Source organism: Chiloscyllium punctatum, chromosome 8 (genome assembly GCF_047496795.1).
Source record: "Chiloscyllium punctatum isolate Juve2018m chromosome 8, sChiPun1.3, whole genome shotgun sequence".
Taxonomy (NCBI): Eukaryota; Metazoa; Chordata; class Chondrichthyes; order Orectolobiformes; family Hemiscylliidae; genus Chiloscyllium; species Chiloscyllium punctatum.
The window spans coordinates 20,086,150-20,100,232 of NC_092746.1; the positions used below are offsets into that span (position 1 = coordinate 20,086,150).

At 41.6% G+C, this 14,083-nt stretch overlaps 1 protein-coding gene across 6 annotated transcripts in view; it reads right to left on the reverse strand.

Moving 5' to 3' along the window:
• The window catches only part of rbms3 (RNA binding motif, single stranded interacting protein), a 1,402,627-nt gene that overhangs the window by 82,641 nt on the left and 1,305,903 nt on the right, over positions 1–14,083 (reverse strand). For all 6 annotated transcript variants that reach the window (XM_072575202.1, XM_072575203.1, XM_072575199.1 and 3 more), the window contains 2 exons: positions 10,016–10,062; positions 9,079–9,175 (listed from right to left, as the gene is read on the reverse strand). In XM_072575202.1, coding sequence (XP_072431303.1) covers positions 9,079–9,175; positions 10,016–10,062 — 144 coding nt within the window. The remainder of the gene's footprint in view (positions 1–9,078; positions 9,176–10,015; positions 10,063–14,083) is intronic.

The following is a 14,083-nucleotide window of genomic DNA, read 5'->3' on the forward strand; positions in this document are numbered from 1 at the left end:
GACCTATTCTCTCCCTAGCTGCCCTTTTGTCTTTAATGTATTTCTAGAATCCCTTTGGATTCTCCTTAACCCTATTTGTCAAAGCTATCTAATGTCTCCTTTTGCCCTCTTAAGTATACTCCCACTGCTTTTATATGCTTCAAGGGAATCACTTGATTTCTGATGTCTCATACTTGAAATATGCTTCCTTCCTATTCTTGACCAAAATCTCACTTTCCAGCACTACTCTAATCTTGTCTCTGATCTCCAGCATCTGCAGTCCTCACTTTCACCAAAATCTCAATTTCTCCAGTCATCCAACATTCCCTACACCCTAACAAAATATTTCCCCCATTTTTTGCGGCGCCATGTAAAGGCCACCTTGCTGATCTTTGAGGGGCCCTATTCTCTCCCTAGTTACCCTTTTGTCCTTAATGTATTTGTAAAAACTGTTTGGATTCTACTTAATTCGATTTGCCAAAGCTATCTCATGTCCCCTTTTTGCCCTCTTGATTTCTCTCTTAAGTATATTCCTACTGCCTTTATACTCTTCTAAGGATTCACTCGATCTATCCTGTCTATACCTTAATATATGCTTCCTTCTTTTTCTTAACTAAACCCTCAATTTCTTTAGTCATCTAGCATTCCCTATACCTACCAGCCTTTCCTTTCACCCTGACAGGAATATACTGTCCCTGGGCTCTCATTATCTAATTTTTGAAGGCTTCCCATTTTCCAGCCTTCCCTTTACCTGCAAACATCTGCCTCCAGTCAACTTTGGAAAGCTCTTGCCGAATACTGTCAAAATTGGCCTTGCTCCAATTTAGAACTTTAACTTTTAGATCTGGTCGATCTTTTCCCATCAACAATATAAAACCAATAAAATTTGGGCACTGGCCCCAAAGTGGTCCCCCACTGACACCTCAGTCACTTGCCCTGCCTTATTTCACAAGAGTAGGTCAAGTTTTGCACCTTCTCTGATAAGTACATCCACATGCTGAATCAGAAAATGTTCTCCTACTAAACAAATTCTTCTCTATCCAAGCCCTTAACACTATGGCAGTCCCAGTCTATGTTTGGAAAGTTAACATCTCCTACCATAACCACCCTATTATTCTTACAGATAGCTGAGATCTCCTTACAAATTTGCTTTTTAATTTCCTGCTGACTGTTGGGGGGTCGATAGTACAATCCCAATAAAGTAATCATCCCTTTCGTATTTCTCAGTTCCACCCAAATAATATCCCATATTCCCAGGATTTTCCTCCAAAAATACAGCCATAATGTTAACCTTAATGAAAAATGGCACTCCCCCTCCTCTTTTGCCCATCCCCGCACGTTTCCTATAGTATCCACACCGTGGAACATTAAGCTGCCAGTCCTGTCCATCCCTAAGCCACATCTCTGTAATTGCTATGATATCCCAGTCCCATGTTCCCAACCATGCCCTGAGTTCATGCCTTACCTGTTCAGCCTCTTGCATTGAAATAAGTGCAGTTTAATTTTCCATTCTGCTAAGTTCTCTACTTTGTTCCTGCTTGTCTTGTCCTCTTTTACTTGCTCCTCTTCCCAACTGTACCAGTCCCAGACTGATCACTTTCGTCACTATTTCCCTGGGTCCCTTATCACCTTCGCTCTGCCCCCATCCCCCTCAACCCACCCCACCCCTGCCCCGCCCAGTTTAAATCCTGCAAGCAGCTCTAGCAAATCTCCTCACCGGTATATTAGTCCCTTTCCAATTCAAGTGCAATCTGTCTTTCTTGTACAGGTCACTTCTATCCCAGAAGACATTCCAATGTTCCAAAAATGTGAACGCTTCTCCCCTGCACCAGCTCCTCAGCCACTCATTCATCTGCTCCATCCTCCCTTTCCTTTCCTCACTAGCTGGTAGCACCAGGAGTAATCCAGATATTATTACCCACTAGGGCCTCCTTTTTAAATTCCTGCCTAACTTCCTATATTCTCTCCTCAGCATCTCATCCTTTTCCCTTCCAATGTTGTTAGTTCCAATGTGTACAACGACCTCCTGCTGGTCCCTCTCCCCTTTGCACCGTCTCTGGATCTTTGGTCCTGGCACCAGGGAGGCAACACACTATTCTGATGTCATCCTGTCAGCCACAGAATTGTCTGTCTGTGCCTCTGACTAGAGAGCCCCCTAACATAATCAATCACTTGGAACCTGACGTAACTCTCATTACATTAGATCCAGTCTCTGTACCAGAAACATAGTTGTTAGTGCTATATTCCTCAGAGAATCCATAAGCCCCTATATTTTCCAAAGCAGCATACTTGTTTGAGATGGGGATAGCCACAGGAGACTTCTGCACTACCTGCCTACCCCTCCTACCTTTCCTGGTGGTAACCCAACTACATGACTATAACTATAGCTTATCTCCCTCCCTGCAAATGCCATCCATAACACTCCCTATCTTCTGTAAATTCCTCTATGCCTCTAACTGCTGCTCCAACCAATCTATGCGATCCAATAGGATTTGCAACCAAACACACTTCCTGCAGACGTAATCATCAGTAACATGGAAACTCTCATTAATCTCTTACATCCAACAGGAAAAGCATACCACTCTACTAAAGGCCATCTTTGCACCTTAATAATTTCCAGATCCAGAAAATAGAACAGTCTTACTGCTCTAAATAACACTTGTCCAGGTGAGCTTATACCTATGTTTTTATATTTTTAAAGCTTTATCAAGAGACAGATCTCAATAACAACATATAATAAAAAAATCTATTCACTATTGTAGATTTACAAGTAAAACTGTAAGATTACACTTTAAAAACCACTTAGCTGTTCCTCTACAAGTTTCTCCAAGGCCAGCTGTGAATTTCACTGTTTGTTTATTTTCTTAGAATGGACTCCAATGAAACCAGACAACAGAGGCAGTGGCTGTTACTGCTGGGTCAGACAGCAGTGTAGGTTTCTTCCTTGTGTGAATCACTTCCCATGTGGTCTCTACTCTTGTCTCTTCCTCCTTTTCAAACTGCCGTTGCTTTAGCCTTTTCTCCCCAAAGTTCCAAAACAATGCGGTCGCTTATAAACAGTAATTACTGCACCTACAATTCAAGGAAATCAGCTCCAACACTGAAAATACCTCAAAAAAGCAGCACAGGCAGAAATCCCAGAATCATTTATTAAACTACAGGGATGGTGCAAGAGTGAGAGATTCAAATACCTGGATAACTGGGGCTTAATCTGGGGTAGGTGGGACCTCTACAAACACAAACCTGAACCAGAGGGGTAACAATATCCTTGGTGGGGTGGTTTGCTAATGCTCTTTGGGAGGATTTAAACTCATTCAGCAGGGGGATGGGAACTGGAATTGTAGCTCCAATGTACAGGAGGTTGAGAGTAGTGAGGTCATGAATAAGGTTCCAAGGTTGCAGGAGAGTACCGTCAGGCAGGAAGGTGGTTTGAAGTGTGTCTACTTCAAAGCCAGGAGCATCTGGAATATGGTGGGTGAAGTTGCAGCATGAGTTCATACCTGGGACTTCGATGTTGTGGCCATTTCAGAGACATGGATAGAGCAGGAACAGAAATGCTTGTTGCAGGCTCCAGGGTTTAGATGTTTCAGTAACAACAGGGAAGATGGTAAAAGACCGGGAGGTGTGGCCCTGTTACTCAAGGTTCAGAATTACGGTAGCAGAAAGGATATTTGAGGACTCGCTTATTGAGGCTGAGGTTAGAAACAGGAAAGGAGAGGTCACCTTGTTTTCCATTGGCCTCCGAATAATTCCAGAGATGTAGAGGAAAGGATAGCAAAGATGATTCACGATAGGAGCAAGAGTAACAGGGTAGTTGTTATGGGGGGTCCATTAACTTCTCTAATATTGACTGGAAATGCTATAGTTCGAGCACCTTAGATGGGTCAGTTTTTGTCTAATGTGTGCAACAGGGTTTCCTAACACGGTGTGTAGATAGGCTAACATAAGGTGAGGCCACATTGGATTTGGTACCCGAGCCAGGTGTTAGGTTTGAAGGTAGGTGAGTACTTTGGTGATAGTGACCACAATTTGGCTAAGTTTACTTTAACAATGGCAAGGAACAAGTATACACCACAGGTCAAGAGTTATAGATGGGGGAAAGGCAAGATTCGGCAAGATTTAGGATGCATAAGATGGGAAAGGAAACTGCAGGGGAGGGTACAATTGAAATGTGGATTAGATTAGATTAGATTACTTACAGTGTGGAAACAGGCCCTTCGGCCCAACAAGTCCACACCGCCCCGCCGAAGCGTAACCCACCCATACCCCTACATCTACATTTACCTCTTACCTAACACTATGGGCAATTTAGCATGGCCAATTCACCTGGCCTGCACATCTTTGGACTGTGGGAGGAAACCGGAGCACCCGGAGGAAACCCACGCAGACACGGGGAAAACGTGCAAACTCCACACAGTCAGTCGCCTGAGGCGGGAATTGAACCCGGGTCTCAGGCGCTGTGAGGCAGCAGTGCTAACCACTGTGCCACCGTGCCGCTTGATCTTGTTCAAGGAACAGCTACTGCATGTCCTAGATAAGTATGTACATGTCAGGCAGGGAGGAAGTGGTTGAGTGAGGGAGCTGTGGTTTACTAAAGAAGTTGAAGGTCTTGTCAAGAGGAAGAAGGAGGCTTATGTTAGGATGAGATGTGAAGGCTCAATTAGGGTGCTTGAGTGTTACAAGTTAGCCAGGAAAGCCCTAAAGAGAGAGCTAAGAAGAGCCAGAAGGGAACATGAGAAGTTGTTGGCAGGTAGGATCAAGGAAAACCCTAAAGCTTTCTATTGGTATATCAGGAATAAAAGAATGACCAGAGTAAGATTAGGGACTGTCAAGAACAGTAGTGGGAAGCTGTGTATGGAGTCAGAGGAGATAGGGGAAGCACTAAATGAATATTTTTCGTCAATGTTCACACAGGAAAAAGACAACTTTGTCGAGGAGAATACTGAGATATAGGCTACTAGACTAGACAAGATTGAGGTTCACATGGAGGAGGTGTTAGCAATTCTGGAAAGTGTGAAAATAGATAAATCCCCTGGGTCAGGTGGATTAATCCTAGGATTATCTGGGAAGCCAAAGAGGAGACTGCAGAGCCTTTTGCTTTGATCTTTATGTCATTATTGTCTACAGGAATAGTACCAGAAGACTGGAGGATAGCAAATGTTCCCTTGTTCAAGGAGTAGAGACAACCCTAATAATTATAGACCAGTGAGCCTTACTTCAGTTGTGGCTAAAGTGTTGGAAAGGATTAGAAGGGATAGGATTCATAATCATCTAGAAAGGAATAATTTGATTAGGGATCATCAACATGGTTTTGTGAAAGGTAGGTTGTGTCTCACAAACCTGATTGAGTTATTTGAGAAGATGACCAAACAGGTGGACGAGGGTAAAATGGTTGATGTGGTGTATATGGATTTCAGTAAAGCAATTGATAAGGCTCCCCACGGTTGGCTATTGCACAAAATACAGAGGCATGGGATTGAGGATGATTTAGCAGTTTGGATCAGAAATTGGCTAGCTGGAAAATGATAGAGGGTGCTGGTTGATAGGAAATGTTCATCCTGGAGTTCAGTTACTAGTTTTGGGCCCACTGTTGTTTGTCATTTTAATAAATGACCTGGATGAGGGTGTAGAAGAATGGGTTAGTAAATTTGCAGATGACACTAAAGCTGGTGGAGTTGCAGACAGTGAGGAAGGATACTGCAGGTTACAGAGGGACGTAGATAAGCTGCAGAGCTGGGCTGAGAGGTGGCAAATGGAGTTTAATGCAGAAAAGTGATTCACTTTGGAAGGAGTATCAGGAATACAGAGTACTGGACTAATGGTAAGATTCTTGGTAGTGTAGATGAGCAGAGAGATCTCGCTGTCCATGTGCATTGATCCCCGAACATTGCCATCCAGTTGATAGGGTTGTTGAGAAGGTATAAGGTGTGTTAGCTTTTATTGGGAGAGGGATTGTCATGTTGCAGCTGTACATATTTCTGGTCCGGCCATATTTGGAGTATTGTGTACAGCTCTGTTTGTCACATTATGGGAAGGACATTAAAGCATTGGTAAGGGTGCAGAGAAGATTTACTAGGATGTTGCCTGGTATGGAGGGAAAGTCTTATGAGGAAAGGCTGAGGGTCTTGAGGCTGTTTTTGTTAGAGAGAAGAAGGTTAATGGGTTACTTAATAGAGACATAAAAGATGATCAGAGAATTAGATAGGGTGGACAGTGAGAGCCTTTTTCCTCAGATGGTGATGGCTAGCATGAGGGGACATAGCTTTAAACTGAGTGGTGATAGATATAGGACAGATGTCAGAGGTAGTTTCTTTACTCAGAGAGTAGTAGAGGCGTGGAATGCCCTGCCTGCAACTGTAATAGACTCGTCAACTTTAAGGGCATTTAAATAGTCATGGGATATACATCTGGATGAAAATGGAATAGTGTAGATTGGTTCCACAGTTTGGCACAACATCGATGGGTGAAGGGCCTGTACTGCGCTGCAATGTTCTATGAACCTAGAGGATGATCCATTGAGATTAATTTTGGGTCTAATTTTGGACCAAAGGATTTCCTTCACTGGTAATTACTTTGTAAATGTGTGACCTATTGCTGTCTGGTCCAAGTGACCTGATCATTTCATTATAGTTGTTTAAATAATAATAATGTCTCTGTGCAAAGTGCTTGCATTCCTGTGGAAGCCAATTCTATTCTCCTTTTTTCCATTTCTCAGCTAGTTTGTTACTTTTGAAGGGGAGCCCATTTGTGTCACATAATGTTGCACTCACACGAGAAAAGCAACAACAATTAATGAAGGCAACTTTTCATTATAACTGCAAGCTCAAATACCTTCCTTACAGATATGGTTGCATTGAATGAATGCTACCACACTCATCTGAAATCACATCTCCTACTACAACAGTTAATTTGTACAAGCATCTGAGCATTAATACAACAAAATCACTAACAGCAATTTCCAGTTTTTTAAATTGTTCCATTTTCGGACTATGTTATGTGCGGCAGGCTTGCTTATATTCAAATTTTAGCCAATCTTTGCCCAGCTCCAGCAATGTAATGAGGCAAAGGATGCGGATGCTGGAAATCTGAAAGAAATATCAAAGTTTCTGAAGAATCTCAGCAGGTCTGGCAGCACCCATGGAGGGAGGAACAGAGTAAACATTTCAAGACCACGACAACTGTTCTTCAGAACAGAGTTCAGAAGATGTCATACTATACTCAAACTATAAACTCTGTTTTTCTCTCTCCAAAGATGCTGCCAGATGTCCTCAGCATTCTCTGCGTTTGTTTCAGACTATAATAATATATATTATTATGCAAAAACTGATCTGACCAAGGTAATTTCCATGTGGACTTAACTGCTTTATTTAGTTTCTCTTTATTTACATAATGGCAGTGCAGTGATATTCTTTGTGTAATGATAAGACTAAACAGAATTACTGGGGAGAATCAGTGCAGGGTTCTTCCGCTCCTTCACTGGAACTTCAGTGGCAAATTAATGGAAGTGCTGGAGAAATGGCCTAAGAACAGAAAAAGCAGACTCAGCCATTTGGCCCCTTGCACCTATACCCCCATTCAGTAAAATCACGGCTAATCTAATTGTGGCTTTAACAGCACTTTCCTGACTGAACCCTACGGCTCTTGACTCCCTCATTAATCAAAGATAGGTCTAAATTAGCCGCTGATTCTATGCCATTTCCCATGGTCCTTGCCCACATTTTGCCACAGTTAAAATGAGATCAAAAGCCCCTCACACAAAGTGCAGGCGGCTATCTCAGGGAACCATTGCTTTTTCCTTTTCGCTTGCTTTAATAGGGGTCTCAGTTTGGAATTGAGGGGTCAATTTCTATTTGTACAGCAGTCTGGATGAACTTTGCATCCTGACTATCCTGGACTAAATTTAACTCATTTTAATTTAAGGTAGATATAAATTTAACACAATTAAAAGGCTAAATAAGGCCAGTGATCAGTGGCTGACTGGAATTTTTCACTCAGCATCTCAGCCCTGTGTGACAAGGAAGCAGCACTGTAGTCTGGAGTGATGAGATGAGTTATGTAATGCAAACACTTTAAAAATGAATAAACATCTGCAGCACCTGGAAGAGTGGGCAACAAATGTTGCAGTTCACAAAGGAAGATTACTAACCAGAACTGATATCCAAGACCAAATGAAGGAGCTGCAAAATGGCTGAGTAAGATATGCCTGCATGGAGAAGCAATGGGTAGTGATAATATCACTGGAGTAGTAACCTAGCACTCTAGACTAACGTACTGGGAATGTGACTCGTGTCCCACCATGGCAGATAAAGAAATGTGAATTCAATAAAGATTTGAAATTCAAAGCTGGCCTAGCATTGACAACGTAATCATTGTTAATTTCTGTAAAAACCCACCTGGTTCATTAATGTCCTTTCGGGAAAGCAATCTGCTGCCTTTGCCTGGTCTGGCCTACACGTGACACCAATGTGGTTGAGCTGAAAATGTGTTGCTGGAAAAGCGCAGCAGGTTAGGCAGCATCCAAGGAATAGGAGAAACAACGTTTCGGGCATAAGCCCTTCTTATGCCCGAAATGTCGATTCTCCTGTTCCTTGGATGCTGCCTGACCTGCTGCGCTTTTCCAGCAACACATTTTCAGCTCTGATCTCCAGCATCTGCAGTCCTCACTTTTTCACCAATGTGGTTGAGTCTTAACTGTCCTCTGAAATGGCCCAGAAGCCACAAAGTTTGCGCAATTAGGGACGGGGAATAAATGCTGTTTTTACCAGCAACAGCCAGCTTCTGTGAGCGAATGTGAAGATTGGCTCTCACAGGAAATAAAGCTGCTTTGTAGGACTGAAACAAAAATTATGAGTGGCAGACTGACAAGGCAGATGAGAAAATGCTGTTTTGGATCTTAGTTTCACAGTACCCAACCTTCACCTTGTCATCCTCCTTCCAGACCACTCCAAGTCGTCAAAAGAAATCAGTCAGGCTTTTTTAATTGCTTGCATGCAATAAGAATTCCAGAAAAGAAAAAGAAAAATTGGATGCCTTGGTGAGGTTAATTACTTACAGAGGAACAGGCAAAAAAATAAGGAGCAGTAGATCCTTCTCCCCTACCTGATATGTTGAAACAGGAGAAGCAGCAATGAAAGGTGTGATAGATGTCTGTGCAATCATACGATTTGTTGCAATACTGTATGGTGAAGAATAAAAACTGTAGGAAGCAAGCACAGTATTAGTTTCAAATAAAAATCCTGACAAGAACTGCAAAATGGCATTATTCCCTTTCCAACTCCTATTAATGTGCTGTGCTCCAGAAAAGTCAAGTCCAAATGCAAAACATTTACCTTGGTTCAGTATGAAAGTTTGCAGATCAAAAGGTGGGCACTCCTAATGTCTCCATCATAAAAATGTCCATTGGATGTGATGCTTAATTGTCGAGTTGTTTGCTAGAATGTGTCTCAGAGGAGGTCATTGTCCTCTCTGCTGTCTGTATATCCATGAGCATGTTCCCATGTATGTACTTATGCTTTGGGTGCTGATACACTTTGAAGCTTCCATAATCACTGGAGGTTCCTTGCCAAAACTGATTGCACATCTATTAACTACCATGAAAATGTACCGGACTTAAACTGGATTTTCCTCATTATTGGCATCCTACCCCAAAACACTTTAGTTATATATGGGAATATGTTTTATGTTTGGATTTGTATGAACTATTTTATCACACAAAAGCATTCGGGAGCAGTGGCCAACCACAAGAAGAGAGAGAGAAATTATTACTACATTCAGTTCTTCATTCAAATGTGTTGTGGTAGCTCCTCTAAGAATGTTATAAGAGACACCGATAATTTTGGAAATGCACTTTCACCAGACAGTTTGCAAATGCTAGTACACTGACTAATCAAAGTAGCGTCAGATTATGGATCTTTTAATTTCAGTGTGTTCTGTATTACATTTGGAAAGGCATTGATGGAAGTAGGTGACAGTCTCAGGAGCTTCAAACACACTAATAATTTATAACAAGCCAGCACACAGCTCAGAAAATACTCACCCATTCTGCATAGCAGCGGTGGGATCATAGGTTAAAGCCATTCCAGTCTATAAAAAAGGAATTGTAATACGTATTAAGTTCTTATAGAACTTTATCTTGTATCTTTTAAGCAGTACCATCAATAGTCTAATAAATGTATCAATTATAGGAACATACTGAGTAGAGTGAATGGGAAATAAAGGGGTGAGTTGGCCACTTCACCAATTAAACTCTGACAAAAAGGTCCACTGGGAACTTCCATGACCCCTAATTATTTAAGGCCTCTAAGTGGTGAATTAATAGCTACTTAAGGGTCTCAACTTGCTAACTCCACAATCCCATGCCATCCCAACGGGCAAGAAAGGTGACTAGTTTCCTGGAAAACCAAAGTGACCTGCCAATGGGTTGCTGGTGGGAGCTATGAATCCTGACAGGTATTTTGTTTTTTAATCTTTTGCTTTGCTCTTATAGCAGCTCACATGTCCCAAGTGACACGGATGCCTGTTTACATTCCAAATATTTTTCTCGTTATAAGAAACACTAGGTCAAGAACTCTTCCTGAAGAGAGGAGTTGGAGGTATGTACAAAACTTGCAAGCATTCTAAATGGAGAGGTGGGCAGCAAAGAACTCAAAAGGATATGGACACTTTGTTGGAGTGCACAGGTAGTTCGCAAAAGAATGCGGAGAAGTGTGAAGTGATTCATTTTGGTTGGAAAAACATGGAAGATAATATAGGTTAAGGGGTACAATTCTAAAGAAGATACAGGAACAGATGTAAGTCTGTCTAAGTCATTAAAAGTGGCAGGACAGGTGGAGAAACAGTTGGTAAAGCACGAGAACAAGAAGGTTATGGAGAACTTACAGTGCTGGGCACCACACTTCAGCAAGGATGTGGATACTTTGGACAAAATAAAGAGGACGCTTACAAGAATGGTTCCAGGGATGACAAACTTCAGTTATGAAGACAGATTGGTGAAGTCTAGACTGTTTTTCTCAGACAGGAGAAGCCTAAGATGAGATTTGATAGAGGTTTTTAACATCATGAGGGGGCTGGACAGATAGGGAGAAACTGTTCCCACTCGTAAAATATTGAGAATAGGAGGACATAGATTTGAAGTGATTTGAAAAAGTGTGTGAGAACAATCTTTTTCACAAATTGAGTGATTCCAAGTATGGAATTCATTGTCTAAAAGCATAGAGGAAGCAAGTTCAAGTCATAGTGCTCATTTGCAGAGCTAGTACAGACCTGATGGGCTGAAGTGCCTTCTTCAGCGCTGTTAGTAAGCTTGCATATACTGTAGTCCTTTATGAGATATTAAGTCCGCTGGTATTATAATTATTACCATCTAACTGAGTGTCACTTTGTCTGGTTTCCACAGAGGCGTGGCAATTAATTTTAAGGGAGCATAACACGTGACAATGAAATACATGAGCTGAACAACATGGAGCTGGCCACTTCAGTTTCGTTAAACTTACTTCAGAGTGAAAGAGGATTGCAAGCCAACCATAAGAATGATTGCAGGGAACAAAACATTCACATTTCACCAAAGAATTAATTAAATTAGTTAACTACCTAAACCAAGTGGACAGTGAAATAACTGGGTGAGGACTGCCTTATAAGAAGGAGAATTTGAAAAGCCAAGATAAATGAAAGGCCCTGTTAAAAGCAGATTAATAGCCTGGACAGAATTCCAAAAATTAGGGACCCCATAATTAAAGTCTATAAAGCATGGGCTATGGTGACCCTGCAATAAGCAACCATGTCATTGACTAGCTCTTCTATTATGAATAGTTCTTCTATTCATAACTTTGAGAGGTTGTTCAGCTTGTATAGATTTTCTTGGATTACAGTGTGTCACAGAATCAGTTCTATTCTGCAAACAGTTTGAATTCTCATCTGCACAGGTGTCTGGTGTCAAAAACTTAGTTTGCAAACCTTGCATCGAGAAGGCGGTATACATAACATGCAAGAACACCCCAGAAAATTAAATTAAATCATCATTGTCTCAGAATAATTTATTCGATTCCCTAATTACTGTGATAATGCATTAAAAAAGGGAGTGTGTGACAGCAATTGTATTAAAATTCAGGCTAGAACAAAATTTCACTTAATTTGCAACGGAGGTTTATACAACCTAAGATAATTTCCTATTTTCCACAAATTTGCAACAAGGCCAACTTTCACAGGATTCCCCTTCTGCATGTTGCAGTGCCAGCAAGCTTTTCTCGTGAACAGCCTCATTCAACCTCCGTCAAGCCTCCTGAACAGCTCTCTCACACTGGTTGCGAGGAGATGAATGGCTGCTGGAAATGGTTTCCATTCCAATGCTGGTAGGAGTGCCAATGATGGCAATGCAAGTGTCGGCATCTCCCAAAGTTCCTCACAGGTTCATTTTATAGATATAATTAATTGAAAGTGTCAGTTGCTTGGATGTCTAGTCATTAGATATTTAATGGCTTATGTTGTGAGCTGCATGTGCTAAATGCTTCTTCTATTACTCAAGTGGGACTGCTGAAATTCCTTGCATGTAGCCACATGAACTGACACTGCTGACAATTAAGGACACCCAAGTAAAAACTACTTGTCATTATTTAAATCTACTGGTGCTTTTTAGCATTTATTAAGGATATTAGATGTGGAGATAAAAAATAGTCTAGGAGCCCACTTGGTGAAGCTTCACTTCAGAGAAACTCTATTTTGTCAAAAAAATACACATTATAACACTGCAGTCCTATATTTCTACAGTAATAAACTGCATCTCTACAAGGTCCATTACTGTGAAAGCATTCAACTAAATCTCATCTAATACCACAGCCCAAATGAAAACACCTCCACAAAAAAGTTTGATTTTAGTGTTCAAATGGACAAAGCACATTAAGAAAGTTCAGTCCCATCAAGGGGAAAAAAGAGATTATCTCCTCCAGCCAAATCTCAAACTGAAACTGCTTTATAGTTGATGCCCAGGAGAAATAGGCAAGGCGAATGAAATATTGGTCTTTAATTCAGATGGAATGGACTATGGAAACAGGTCTTTCTAAACCAATACAAAGCATCAATAGATGACAGCTGAATTACTGCGAGCAGTTTTAAACCGCTTATTGAAGGATCTTTATAATGGCATTGGAAGCAGTCCAGAGGAGGTTCCCCAGGTTGGTCCTGGGTATGGAGGGATTTTCCAATGAGAATTTGAATAGATTGGGCATGTACTCATTGGCAGTTAAAAGAATGTGAGGCAACTTTATTGAAAAATACATGATTCTCATGGAGTTTGTGGAAAGGTTAATTCCCCTTGAGGGAAAGTCTAGGACCCGAGGGCACAATCTCAAAATAAGGGTCCACATTTCACATCTGAACTCTGGTAAGCAACCAGGTGTCTTTGAGCTGAGAGTATCGTCCTTACCCAGGGGGATGTCAGATCCTCTGTCTTGTGTGTAGATTCTCTACTGGTGGAGATCTCCACACTGTTGAAAGGAAACACTGGCAGACTGTATGTTAGATCAACCTACCACTCAGCAAGGCAGTACAGGATCATTTATCCTGTGGGTTTGGATGATTCCTCCTTCTCTGCTTGCTCCTCCATGTCTCATGTTCCTGCTGTAAGATTCTTTTGTTCTATACAGCATCCCATAGTAGGAATTTTCCAAGTTTGGCTACTCAATTTTTTCTTTTATTGGTTGTGGTGTCCCTGGCTAGACCATCACTGATTGCTCATCCCTAGTTGCCCTTGAGAAGGTGGTGGTGAGCCTTCTCGAACGGCTGCAGTACCCCATTTGGAAGGCAATTCTAGGATCTTGACCCAGCGACATTGAAGGAATATTGACATATTTCCGAGCCAGGATGGTGAGTGGTTTTGGAGAAAAATTTGCAGGTGGTGGTGTTGTTCCAAGCATCTTTTGCCCTTGATCTTCTAGATGGAAGTGGTTGTAGGTTTGGAAGGTGCTGTCTAGTTTCAGCCTTTCTAATACTTAACTTGGAGGAGATTACTGTTTATCCAATTCTGAGAGCTGGCTGATAACTTAGCAACAGTGAAGGAACCAGGAGACGTTGTGGTGTAGTAGACTGTCAGTATAAATACAAAAACAGATGC